Below are 13,440 nucleotides of genomic sequence, written 5' to 3' on the forward strand. Positions count from 1 at the left end.
ATATTTATGTATTATATAATATTACTATTTAACCTATCTAATTATTCTTATTTATTACAACACATGACAATAACATACTTTAGTGTATGAAAGAAACTAATTTATATATGTTTGCTTTATTATGATAGTTTTAATTAAATGAGTGGTATGATATAAGCGAATGTAATCTTAAAGGATAATATTTCAAGGGGCATTTTTTAAAATGAAATTTTCTAGCATTACCACGGTTTACTCAGTAATGAAGAATGACAGACAGTAAATATTACTTTAAAACTTATATTTAAAATTACAGTATTACAACATAGTTTCAATAGAAAAAAAGTTAAATAATTATAAAAGCCATGAAAATCAAAATTTTAATATTATTATGTAAGGTGCTTATTAATATGTGTAAGGGCCCCTCAAATTTTGTCTTATTAAAAATTTGCCTTTAGACACAATTATTTATCGGTATTCTTGTATTGAATATTAAGTGTTTTTATGAAATTTACAAAATCAATACGGCATTTGTATTTTTAAAGAATACGGTAAGTAACTATTGTATTTATAAACTTTGTTATAGAAAAATAAATATCAGAATTTTCCACATATTTATTTATAAAAATTAACTTCAGTGATAAATTGCAAATAATAGTTATTGCAGTTTGGAATTTATCGCAAATATCAAAGTTTACTTATACAAGAACTACTCTGTATGTTTACACGCATGTAACTTGATTAACTATTATCGTACATCTTAATAATTATGTATAAATGGTCTAGAATTAAAAGAGTCTATTTACCAATTCCTTACTTTTTAGGATAACAGAATACAATTTTTTATACATATGCTTTAAAAAAAATACATTTGTACATTAAATAAAACTAAGTTCAATTATCACTATAAGTACACTGTTTTCATATAAATGAATACACAAAAAATATAATAGTAATGGTTTATGTTAGAAAATAAATGTGAAAGCCTAATATTGATTGGTACACTCTTTCAATCTAAGGTATATATAATAAAGAGATTATAAATATCCTTACATATTTAAGATTAATATTTGATTGGAGTTTGATTTATGTATTATATTAAAAATTTGGAAATTTTACTAACATTACTGACTAAATAGGTCTAGCCTGACATATTTGCTACATAGAAGTAGAAAAATAGTGGTATTAAATGAAAATACCATTAATTATTTTTGTTTACATAGAATTTTATCATCTAGAACAATTGGAGTCTAATATATTCATATGTTTTATTCAATGCTCGTTACTCTAAGATAAGATTATATACAAACAACTACAAAATATAATTGACAATTTGTTTAAAAGTAATTATTGTTTTAACATTCTATATATGCTACGTAGGATATGTACTTAAGTAAAGTGAGAAAAGTAAGAAGTTATTATCCTTAATAGTCTTAATATTAATAGTTATTATCAGTGCCATATTTTGGATCTGTAGACTATATAAAAGCAAATGGTACGTATCTAAACTTATGTCTTGAGATGACTATTACTTATAATGAACTTTTACAACAAATAAAAGAATTCAATAGCACTAATTTTTATAATCAAACAATTTTATAGTCACTTAAAGTCACTATATAGTCATTTAAAGAAATATTACGATTTATAAAAAAAATTTCATTTGTTTTTTCAAGTAAAAAATTGATATACTTAAAAATATTAGTAAATAGTACTTTTTTTGGCTTCAATCTTAAATGTTAGCATTAAAATACGGCACTGAATATTATAGTAATCTTAGAAATAAAATACAATTTTTATATACAAAGCTATATTATATTATATTTATTATTGCCCGTTCTTTCACTTACTGTCTAATATTTATAAATATATTTGATAATTGGTACTTTTTGTGGTAACTTGTCCTTTCTGCTCAAACCCATTTTTTCATAATTAATTCATTATTTTTACTATTTTATAATAGTAAAATGATATAATATGAGTTAGAATATGTGGTGTGTTAAATTTTTATAATGATCACACTATAAATCTTTATTCTATAACGAAATGTTAATTAATGCACCAAGAGAGGATTGAAAATTAAACAAATTCTTCTCAATTGAACGTCACTAAAGAAACTAAAGTAAATGCAAAAAAAATTAATAATCTTATATCATTTTTTGCGACGTATGAAACCTGGTGAAATATAATTTTGGTTAATGGTCCCATGTCCATTTCTGCATTCGTCAGACTTATATTAACTTAATGATTGTTGTTTGGCATTTTTTCTAATTTAACAATTGAAAACCCAGATGACCTTTACGGTCTTATGAATAGATATTGCTTTTCTCCAGTTTCAAATAAAAAACGATCCACGTAGTTTTGCTCGAAGTGGATGTGTGTATTGAGTGTGATGAACAACATTTACCGGTTGTTTGGTAAGATTTGCCAACATGCAAGCTAATGATAACTCCAATGACCTGATCATAGTCTGTAATATAACCCAACACCATGGCCTTTTATGAGAGTAAACACCTTAAAAAAAACACAATTTATATTATTAACATTTTTGTTTTTACTATTCAGGTAGAGTGAACAGATTAAGGTTTGGACTCTTAAAGAAAAATTAAAAAAAATTAGAGTGAATAGAAACAAAAACTTTTAGTAATTGAATTTTATCTTAAAGTAACTATGTGCTTATAATTTTATTCATAAATTATACTGAAATTGTTACCTAAATTACTCAAATCATATAGTGCAAGTTAATAAAAAATCAAGTCAAACAATTACAATCGACTCATACTAAATAAAATGATTAACAATTAACGCCTTGTATTGTGAGACTGCCACTTCGCTACAAACAAATTGGGGTGTATTAATCTTTATCTTGACTTAAAATAGAGTAAAGCGGATAGGTTAAGTTTATGAAAAATAAGAATAAAGTGTAATTGCCAAACATTATTTAATAAGTAATAATATTGTAAAACTAATCAAATTTTAAATTCTAATTTTGGAGTTAATGTTATATTCAACAGCAATAAAGCGCGTAGAGAGCGTGCAACTCCTCTTTGGGCTATCATTGCCTACTTAAAAAAATATTTTAATCGATAAACCAAAAATTGATAGTCCCTGTAGTTTGCCTGTGATACAAGGATAACTTTTAATGGTTTTTGAGCCATATTAATTTGTAATCAAATAAAAATTTTTTAATCATGCGGTATAGATTTTACTTTAAATAATTTTTCCTACTTATAAATTCTATAGTAGAATTTGTTTTTTTTTTTTTTATTATCTAAATTCACTATTGTTAAGTTTCGATGATCGAGATCTTACTTTATTTTTTATTTTCTTTGAACTATACATTTTTACGACCAATACCATAATTAATTAATTTTAAAGTAAAACATTGTTTGGTATAAAATTTAGATGTATGAATACATAATCAAATAATGATCAAAAATTGGTTAAAAATTGTATGTATCGTGTATCGCCAAACGTTATTAGAATATGTTTGGAACGTGATGTATGTTTCCGCTATAATTTCTGAGTAACATCCTTATGTGGTAACTGATTAACTTATTAAATCGTTAAATTCCGCTATATAAAACATTTGTTTATATTTACTCTACTTTGTGGTGCTAGAGTATTTTTGGCTATTATAAAACTACTAAGTGGCATTTACTACAAAACTACATTTTGGCATGAAAATTAGTCGACATACTTTGCAAAAATAAATAGTAATTGTTCATACCAAACTATAGAAATTAAACAGAACTGGGTGTAAAACGTTAAACTTTTTGATGAAAAATCACTTACCGATCAAATTAATTTCAGTTGCAAAATTAAAAATACATAACAACATGGCAAGTGCAGCGCACACGTGAACGACCCTTATTACCATAACGACTTCGGACTTGGTTACAGTCACCTTTGAAGCACGTCTCCTAGCATTATCCGTTTTGGCATCACCAGCCTGACTACTACCTCGGTTAACAAACGCAATATGATTCAAAATCGTACTCAGTGTCATCTCTGAACTCTTCTTATGAAATAAAAAAAAAAAAATGTATTCAAATTATTTTGTTACGTTATTTATGAGGTTTTCAAGCAGTATAGCTCACCAAGTCTGAGAAACTGCTAGAGTGTCTTGTAGTGGGTCTAGTTTCCTGATCGATGGCCCCACTCGATTTAATCCTAAAGCTTCTCTGCGGCTACAAAAAAATAAAGCAAAACGATTTTATTGCCAATAAACCAATCGTGAATAATTTATGAAGATTTACTTGTAAAGGAGTAAGCAGCGACGACGATGCTGTGGGCGACGTTTCCTTATCGGATTCTCCCGTTTTCGGGAATTGCCATGAAATCGATTTAGCAAAACTCTTGCGCCACGAATTTTCTTCTGGTTCATCTGCGGTACTGTTGCCGGGACTCAATGCCAAAAACTGTTTGCTCCCCTCAACGCAGCTCAATCGTTCTACGAATCAGAGAAAATCATTGAAACATACTTAAATGATCAACGGTGCGTCCACTGATGATCACTTACTTTGTATGATGCTCGTGACCTCGCTTGCTCGTCTCGACGGCGTGGTCGGACTTAATAAGGAACCAGATCTTTTTTGCCTTTGCACAAAACTACTAGCTCTTCTGTTCATTCTGTTAAAACTATTTGCAACTTCTGATGGCGCCGTTATTTTCACCGCTATAATCAAATAGTTTCATTGTTTTTAATTTAAGAACAATGCGACTTGAAGCTATGATTTATTATTGAATAGACAAGCAGGCTTACTGACTAGTAATTTCAACTTACTCGGTTTATCTTTGGAATCTTTTTGATGTGGAACTAACAAAGCAGGTACTAAAGCAGCGGCCATTGACGTGGCGAGGTTATTGTACGGCGCCAATATACCCAATTGCATTATACCTAAAAAAATCGATTTTTATATTTTTTCGATGCCAGAATAGTGTATGGTAATTTCATATTATTTCATACGTTTAATAATAAAAAAAAATAAAGTAATAAACAATATTTATTTGCAAATGGAAATTTATATTTTTCTCGTTAACGTAATACCGAGAATAAACGAAAAGTGAACCCGAAATCGGTTTACGTGGCAAATGGATAATGATAAAAAATAAATGACGACAAGATTCTGTTCTATTTAATCGACTTTCATGATAATCTTAGGTAACGCTTTAGTGAAGACCACCAAACCGATTCCGCGTGAACGACAATCGTGATATTTAAACTTATCTTAACGACGACTCAACCGTGACTCGAATAATATCTTTCATCTTTTAGGCTTCCTACTTGAAATTGCCTTTGACGTTTTACGACGAGGGGTTAATTTCGAACATTTAATGGGTTTGGTCATCTCACTTATTTTTATAATTTATGCCATAATTGGATTCGAACGGTTGACGCGCTTAAATAAATTTATCTCTCCAATGACTTCTTTTTAAGATCTAGAATGCAGGTTTATCAACTATCGTACAAACTTTGGTTTTAACTTTCAATTATTACATTAATGTGTTATTTGCGAATAATTAAAACAAATCGCTAAAAATCATTATTCTTAACTAGAAGACGGAACTATGCAATGATAGTGTAATATGATATATGATATATATATATATTTTGTGTTTAATACTAACAATAGACTACTTTGTTGGACAAAGTATTTATTAGTCATTTAAAAGCGTTCTTGAATACAACGCAGAGGGTTAGTCGGATACGAATTCGTTTCAAAACCATTAAATGTACTCACGAAATTCAAAAGGAAACAAGGAGAGTAAGTATTACCACATTTTAATCCTTTGTTAAGGATGAAATCGTCAGATTTAGTGCCTTTAGTGAAGTAATTGGAGAAACGGTAAAACTTTTAAAATAAATTGTATCTATAACCTAGCAGTGCTATCTGTAACATACAGTAAGTGCATGGGATCAGTAAACAGTCGACTTAGTGTTTCAACTAAAAACCTAAAAGTATTAAACTAACCTTTATGTCTGGCGTCGAAATTTTGCAATATTGATTTTGGCATACGTTTAACAAGTGTCATCACTTTGACACCTAAATACAGGAAGAAACAACACAGCCAAATCCCCCAGATGTGTACTAGAATACGAACTGCATTTCCTAATACCTGTATGAGTAAAGTAATTTTTTAGAAAATTTTACAATGTTGTGTATTTAAAAATTACCCATAGTTTGTAGTCTAGGGCGGCGGTGATGACTGCTGGTACCAGTAAACCAACCAATAATATAGAGGCAGTGACAACAACCGATTTGCTTCTCATGTTTGATGGGCCGGCTTGCAGCTGTATGTATGAAAATAAATTACTCTTATTATTTATTTTATTGAGCACAAAATGGAGTAAAATCGATTTATTGACAATACAAGTACCCACCTGAGTAAGTTGAATGTAGGAGAGCTGCAACAAAGACAGAGCTGCTACTAAACTACATAAACCCAAGTCCCATGTCAAGTGCGTGACTACTGACGATATGTTCTGTGGGTAAACAAACAATAAATTTTAATGGTGTTGTTCTTATAAGCTAATAATTTATATCATTTACACTCACTCGTCTTGTATTGTATGGGTCGATGAACAAAACAAATGCTCTGCTGACACCAGTGACCAGTAATAACGCATTAATCGCTGCCATAGAAGGTTTCTCCTTTTTGTTTTTTGTTTGTGCCCTTTAACACAAAAGTATAAAAGATAATACTGCAAATTATATTTTACGCTGATAATTATAATGTTAAGAATATAGTAGTAAAAGATAATTATTAGTGATAAATTTGGATGGCTAATATGAGATAAGTAAATGCCAAGTGTCAATTAACGTATTGTTGAATATTTATTCAAGTTAAAATAAAATTTAGGCTTATTAAGTACTGAAATTGTATAAAAAGATGAGTAAGTAACAGTATTATATTGAACCTTAAATATTAAATTCAGTTTAACTTTATTAAGTTAAACTTAATTTTTTTTTAATAATCATTTTAAATACCTAACTTATTATTATGGAATATTTTATTTATAAAGTTGTAAAAAAACGCAAATGTACAAATAAAGAAAATTTTGACGTATTGAACTAAATAGGTAAATAAAAAGTACTTATTAGCTATATTTAATCATCTTAGTAAAACATGGGTATTTTTTATCATGCATTTGTTATATAAATGAAGTATGAAGAGTTTCATAAATCAACTAAAAATTTCATTATGGGCTTTATTAGGAGGAAAATTATTTATAGCAGCGAAAAAATGAAATAATTTTCTTCAAGAAATGTTCATGTGAAAGATGAGACTTCTATAGATGTCTAAAATCCCTCGAGAATTTGAATTGTTGGGTATTATTTTTTTCAACGAAACTGAGTTATAAGTACTGCTTTTGACGAAAATAACAAAGCCCAACCAATATTGATCATTTTTTTCACTGAGGTATTAAAGGATTTCCAAGATCCCTAGTAGTGAAATGTTTAATTTAGAAATGTTTTTTATCTGGCAAAAAAATGATAATTAAATACACACTTATTATGTGTAGTTTGAACATAGTTTTTTAAATTAAAATTTTTGTATGTTAATACTCAATATTAACGGTTGAAAAAATCTCATCTTAAAAAATCATACATTTCCGCAAAATAAAACGATTTGCGGCTAATTACAAATATTAAAAAAACAATAATAATCTTAATGGTAATACTTTATTGTTTGATTAATTTCCAGAAAAACTAATTTATTCGATATGTCATTAATTTTGTTCCATGAAGTTGTTTGTTTTATGTCAATAGTTTAATTTTCGTTGAACGTACTATGGATCTGAATCTCGTGTTAATGATAAACTATTATGAAAAATATTTTCGCATTATTTCTGATAAAAATTTAAATTTCAATAAAATACATAGACGTTATGATAGGATGAAATTTTTGCAAATATTTAACATCCACAACTTTTTTTTAACTTTTCTTACCTTCGCAAGCGTGAAAAAAAAACAAGTTTTCACCAACAATATATTACAGAAAAAGATAAATGTACACTGTTTCTTGAATAACAAAATAAGAAATCAGATTAAAGAATAAACTATTAAAAATAGTCTACCACAGGCTACGCAGAGATATTTTAAACTAGCAAGAAGCACTATTATTAAGCATTTACCATTTCAAAACAACCTAAAGCTGAGATATAAAAAATGAAGTTTCCACTTAACCGACTAAATATTTTGTCCACAGTCATTAATCTACTGTATATTTCCAAGTAAAAATTAATTTTAACTTTAAGCTTTAAGTTACAACTAACAAGACATTTGAAGTTGAAATATAATTTTTTTTAATCATTAGATAATGATTTTCGAAATATTTAGCAAAAAGGTTTTTGAAAAATGAATCTGGTATAATTACATAAAATAATAAATTAGTATTATTTAAATTACAAAATTTTCTGAAACTTTAATTCGATAAAAAAAATAATAATAATTAAAACCTATATTAAATTGATTTAATTTGTTGTTTTGAATTTGGAGAAAATATAATTATAAACTTTATAAATAATTAACAGAAATGTATTAGTTATGCTATAGAATATGTTTATGGCAATAATAAAACTTTATAAAAAATAAGGTCAAATCATATTTTTAATTTTATGTAATATTTCATTTTAGTTTATGTTAAGTTTTAGTATATTAAAAGGGTTAGAATGACATAAACAGCTATTTCAATAAATTAAACTGCAATTAGACCTCTAATATAAAAGGACTTCATCAGATCCAATAAAAAACGCGTATAACAGCAAATAGATGTCTGTTGATGACAATTCTTTCTGTATTAATAAAATTTAAAGTGTTATAAAACTTTGTTCTAAATTCCTATTTTTATAATTATTAACAATAAACATAAATATCAGTGAAAGTTTACAGTTTTTCAAAATCAAACTAAATACAATTGAAGAGTATTATTCTTTACCAAGAATAACATCAATCTTTATCAATATCGCGTTAATCCATTGTCAATGATTGCCAAGATTTAAGAAAATAAATTGTTTTAGAACGTCGTCTAATCCTAATAATTAAGATGTGATACTGCGTCATTGATTTTTTGGGACCAAAATGAACTTGGCAAATAGTAAGAGTAGGTTTTGTTATGGCCGTGAATTTTACAATAGGATACTATTTGATTTAATGACTCTAGTATAAACATCAGTATGAATGATTGGATTTAAGCAGCCAAAATTATAATTTGTTAAAATCAAAGTACATTATTTGCATTTTTATTAGACTATTGTAATCGTGGCTCTTCCACGAGTTAAATTCTAATATACTGATTACATTAACAGAGCTAATTACATTTATTAGCTAATTATATACAGTGTGTTTTACTTATGATAAACCACTTAATTAATCGAAAAATAAAAATAATATAAATCATTTTTTGAATGTTTACTTTTAGATTACTGTTTCTCTTAATTTTTGAATCTAAGTTTCTTTGTAATAATCCCTTATATTTAATAAAAGTGTCAACTTTAATTTTCAAATGGTAACACATATAATTAATTAGCTTATTTCATAGATAATTATCTAATTAAGCAAATGACTGGTCGATAACAACTTTTGGAAAGTATTTCCGAAGTTGCTAACAATTTAAAGTAATTACTGGAGAGTGGGTGCTGCTATTCTTATGACTATATATTTACCGACTCTACTATTCCTCTCATCCAAGTATAAATGTAGTATACATTAATGAGTACATTAGATTGAATCTAAAAAAGTCAAATAATATTTAATAAATCATTGAATAACAGATTCGGTGTTTTGCGATAGTTTTAGACAAAATACTAAAAATACGTCAAGCGAACAAAAAATTTTTTTTTTAAATCTCATTTTTCACAAAATACCCATTTTAATGTATATAATAAAGTTAAAAGCGTTGTCATTAAATTTTGATGACTGACTTTTTTTGTTCCACCCTAATGTACACACATTGAGTGCTCAACTAGTATAATTAGTATAACTTATAATTGTGTAGCAAATAAATAGTAATTTTCATTGAAATCACATGATAATATGTATAACTTCAAATTATGCATTGATGATTAAAAATGTATGAAAAATATTATTATTAAGTCATACGCCATATCTTTTGTCATCATAGTCTTGTGTTATAAGTTAATCAATTAAAAATTATAATTGCTAGTCATGTTGAGAAAAAAAAATCAAATTTATTACTTTGTGTCACTTAGTATTGTTTTATATTAACATTTTTAATTTAAATTGATTTTTACGTTATAAACTTCAAATTTATGCGTTCATTATACTGAATATTAATTATCTTTACTAAAGTAATTATAAGAAACAATAAATCATTTTTCGTCAGTATCAACACTATCAATAATATCAGTAATTAAATACATTAAATTTTAATAGTTGGATTTGCATAAAGTTTGAAAATTTCTAGTGCGATGAATGAGAAGGGCGAAATAAATCATAATAATATTAATCACCGTAATCAATTACTGGTAGAAATAGCATAGATAAATAAATAATTATTTATGAAAAAATGGTTGCTATGAAAAGCTTTTGAAATAACTCGCCAACATTTGCAGTTACTATTCGTAAACATGTAAAAATACAATGTTCCATTAAAAGCGGATTTAATAAATATATTTAAAAAATCACCATAATTTCAATTGATACCTAATGACTGTAACTAATTGAATATTTCTATGAGAAAATTATTTGAGTAATGGAATTTTGTTCTAATAATTTCTAATTAAGCATATGTAAGCAAAGTTAATACATCAAAGAAAAATGTACTTAAATGTCGTTCTTTGATTTCTTTCAAATGTTCTTTGTAAAAAAATAAAATAAACTCTAAGTATTTTAAACACACAATTTACTAAATAAGTGAGTTATCCTATCATAATAACAATAATGAAATAAAATATGTACAACACAAACATTTTTTGTTTTCATAACTGTCAATGAATGCATAACATTGATATGAAACGGTAGTATTTTTCTAACCTTATGTTCAAAATGGAGAAGATGGCGTAAAATGACAAGATAAAGAACAGACAAGCAAATCCGTATGCGTGTATGTTGAACATCCATACGAGTTGATCTACACACACGTTATCCCATGTCGGATGTGGTGAGTGTTCCGTCTGGCTGGTCACATTACACATACGTTTCCAACTTTCATCCTTACACCCTTCCAAATTTTTATTGCAGTCTAAAAAAAATAAATGGAAAAATATTAAATTGTCGTCACTAAAAATGTTTTTGGTCAGAAATTAAATCGTTTAAGCTTATCAAGAAATAACTTTAAGCCCCTGGTCTTATAAATCAGTTGTGTAAACGAACCGAATTTCTTTTTTGTTCAGTAATTTTATTTGGTAGTTTCCTCCGAGTGTATATAATAAAATACTTGATTTTCACGAATCAGAACGATATGTGTTTGTAACACCGATTGTAATAAAAGTTTTCGAGTTGATTGCATTACGATTAAATTGGCTACCGCTTTTGAAAGATGTCCTTTGCGTGCCAAATGACCTAATCGATTTTCGCTTTAAAGAGTTTTATACGTAGTTCCTTCGTATATTTTGTATCGACAATCTGTGACTTTGTATTTAGCGGTTTTATACATTTCAAAAGTTATTTAAGTGCGTCGAGTATTTGTCATTAACGAGCAGTGGATTAATTGTTAAATAAGGGAAAGTAGTTTAATTTACAATACAGAACACACATCTTTTGAACGACTCTACTTGTATAACAATTCTAGTATTGCGATAAACGAGCGGGCTCTTTTTTTCGTACTAAAAACGTATAGATTGATTTGTTAAGTCATAAAAAAATATTTTTTTCTTTTTAGTATAATTTTAACTTGTACTGTTAAACTGGAAACTAATCGAAGATTCTCTTATTTCCTTTGTTTTAAAGTCTTTACAAAATGACAAGTATTATAGATAAAAAAACACACTATTTGCCACGTTCAGCGAAAACTTTTTTCGTTCGTCAGTAATTATTTTATGTTTAATTAAGCCAAGTTTTTATTCTAAATGATTATTAGTAAGTACAGCCATGTAAATTAAAACATTCTTTAATTAAAAATATATTTTTTTTCAAGATATTAATAAAACCAGTTAATGCAATACTGGATGATTCGTTTAACGCTAGCTAATATAAGAAACTTAGTTTTTGTTTTTTTTTCCGATTTATCAGTTATTAGTTAATATTTACCATCCACATAACTTTTCGGGGTGTCAAATTTATTTTTTGAATAGCAGCATACATATTTAACTAGTTTTTAATATAGATAATGGTGTAATTAAGAAAATGACTGGTCGATAACAATTTATGGACTAGTACTTCAAAAGTTGTTAACATTTTTTTTACTTAGACAACAGGAGAGGTGCGGCCTAGAAATATTTAGGGATAATTATTGTTATAGCGAGGAAATTTTTCTTTCTTTGGCTGCTCATCGAAGCTAAAATACAGTTGACACCCTTATTAGTTATAATGTATAAATTAAAAAAAAAACCCAGCACAGGGGGTCGCGGCACAGTGGTGACGTGGTATAGATGGATCAAGTATAATGATATCTGACAGTGATTTGTCACTATAAAAAAAAAACGCTTCGATGCAAATCTTTAGATAGTGTTTAATTTTAAAAAATTGGTGGATTATTCCAAAAGCTTCATAATCTACTAGTTCATTATTAATATCCTAATTAAGATAAAGTATGTAGAATGAAAAAGGGATTATTAAAAAATATTATTTCTCACAAAAAAATAATGTTAATCCATACACTTTTCAATATGTCATAGAATTATAAAATTAAAAATGTAAAAAATAAAATCGAGAATTTTCACACAATAATAGCATTCGGTAGTCATTTTCACCATGAAGATAAAATAAAGCCCGAAATTTTTTTTTTTGCATAATAAAGTAAATTGGATTAGCTTTAATTTAAGATATATATAAAAGTGTCAGACTTTCCGGAACACTTTCAAAATTTAAGTTGAAAAAGTAAATTTTTTGTGAAAAAGTTGTCATTTTGAATCCCCCCCTGTAGGCAGGTAAAAAGTCAGATTTATAAAAAAAATATACCAAATGATAGGTAAAGACATCATGCATCTACAAAAAAAAGAATTATATTGATCCATACATCTTTCGAGAAGTTATAGCATTATAAAGTTAAAAATATAAAAAAGAATTTTTTTACAAAAATCGTATTTTTTTTATTAAGTTTAATGTCTGTTTTCACCATGAAGATAAAATAAAGTCCGAAATTTTTTTTTACCATTATAAAGTATATTACATTAGCTTTAATTTAAGATATATATAAAAGTGTCAGACCTTCCGGAACACTTTCAAAAGTTACGTTGAAAAAGTTCTACTTTCTATATGCATTTTTATGTTTTGAATCCCCCCTGTATTTAGGGAAATGGTCCGATTTAAAAAAACAGTATGTCGAATGAAAGATCTA

The 13,440-nt window shown here is 27.1% G+C and overlaps 1 protein-coding gene across 2 annotated transcripts; it reads right to left on the minus strand.

Moving 5' to 3' along the window:
* Positions 1-19: 19 nt before the first annotated feature.
* On the minus strand, positions 20-11,180 carry LOC126909343 (uncharacterized). 2 transcript variants are annotated; one of them, XM_050691759.1, is made up of 11 exons: positions 10,977-11,180; positions 6,537-6,654; positions 6,362-6,463; positions 6,155-6,271; positions 5,952-6,096; positions 4,763-4,876; positions 4,499-4,654; positions 4,236-4,429; positions 4,077-4,166; positions 3,772-3,994; positions 20-2,490 (listed from the first exon to the last, which is right to left on the minus strand). In XM_050691759.1, the coding sequence occupies exons 1-11, from the start codon at positions 11,135-11,137 to the stop codon at positions 2,312-2,314; spliced, it is 1,599 nt and encodes a 532-aa protein (XP_050547716.1). In that variant the 5' UTR covers positions 11,138-11,180; the 3' UTR covers positions 20-2,311. The 2 variants fall into 2 exon arrangements, with proteins under 2 accessions (XP_050547716.1, XP_050547715.1); XM_050691758.1 differs by having other exon boundaries at positions 3,772-3,997.
* Positions 11,181-13,440: the final 2,260 nt, after the last annotated feature.

This window comes from Daktulosphaira vitifoliae, unplaced genomic scaffold (assembly GCF_025091365.1).
Source record: "Daktulosphaira vitifoliae isolate Bord-2020 unplaced genomic scaffold, ASM2509136v1 Scaffold_285, whole genome shotgun sequence".
Lineage (NCBI taxonomy): Eukaryota > Metazoa > Arthropoda > Insecta > Hemiptera > Phylloxeridae > Daktulosphaira > Daktulosphaira vitifoliae.

Bases quoted from the DNA above. Each gene is read 5' to 3' on its own strand.
- LOC126909343 (XM_050691758.1), bottom strand. From the start codon at position 11,137: ATGTGTAATGTGACCAGCCAGACGGAACACTCACCACATCCGACATGG. The intron at 4,655-4,762 runs GTAAGTTGAAAT...ATTTGATTATAG, and splicing joins AGATTCCAAAGATAAACCGA to CGGTGAAAATAACGGCGCCA. The intron at 4,167-4,235 runs GTAAATCTTCAT...ATTTTTTTGTAG, and splicing joins CGCTGCTTACTCCTTTACAA to CCGCAGAGAAGCTTTAGGAT.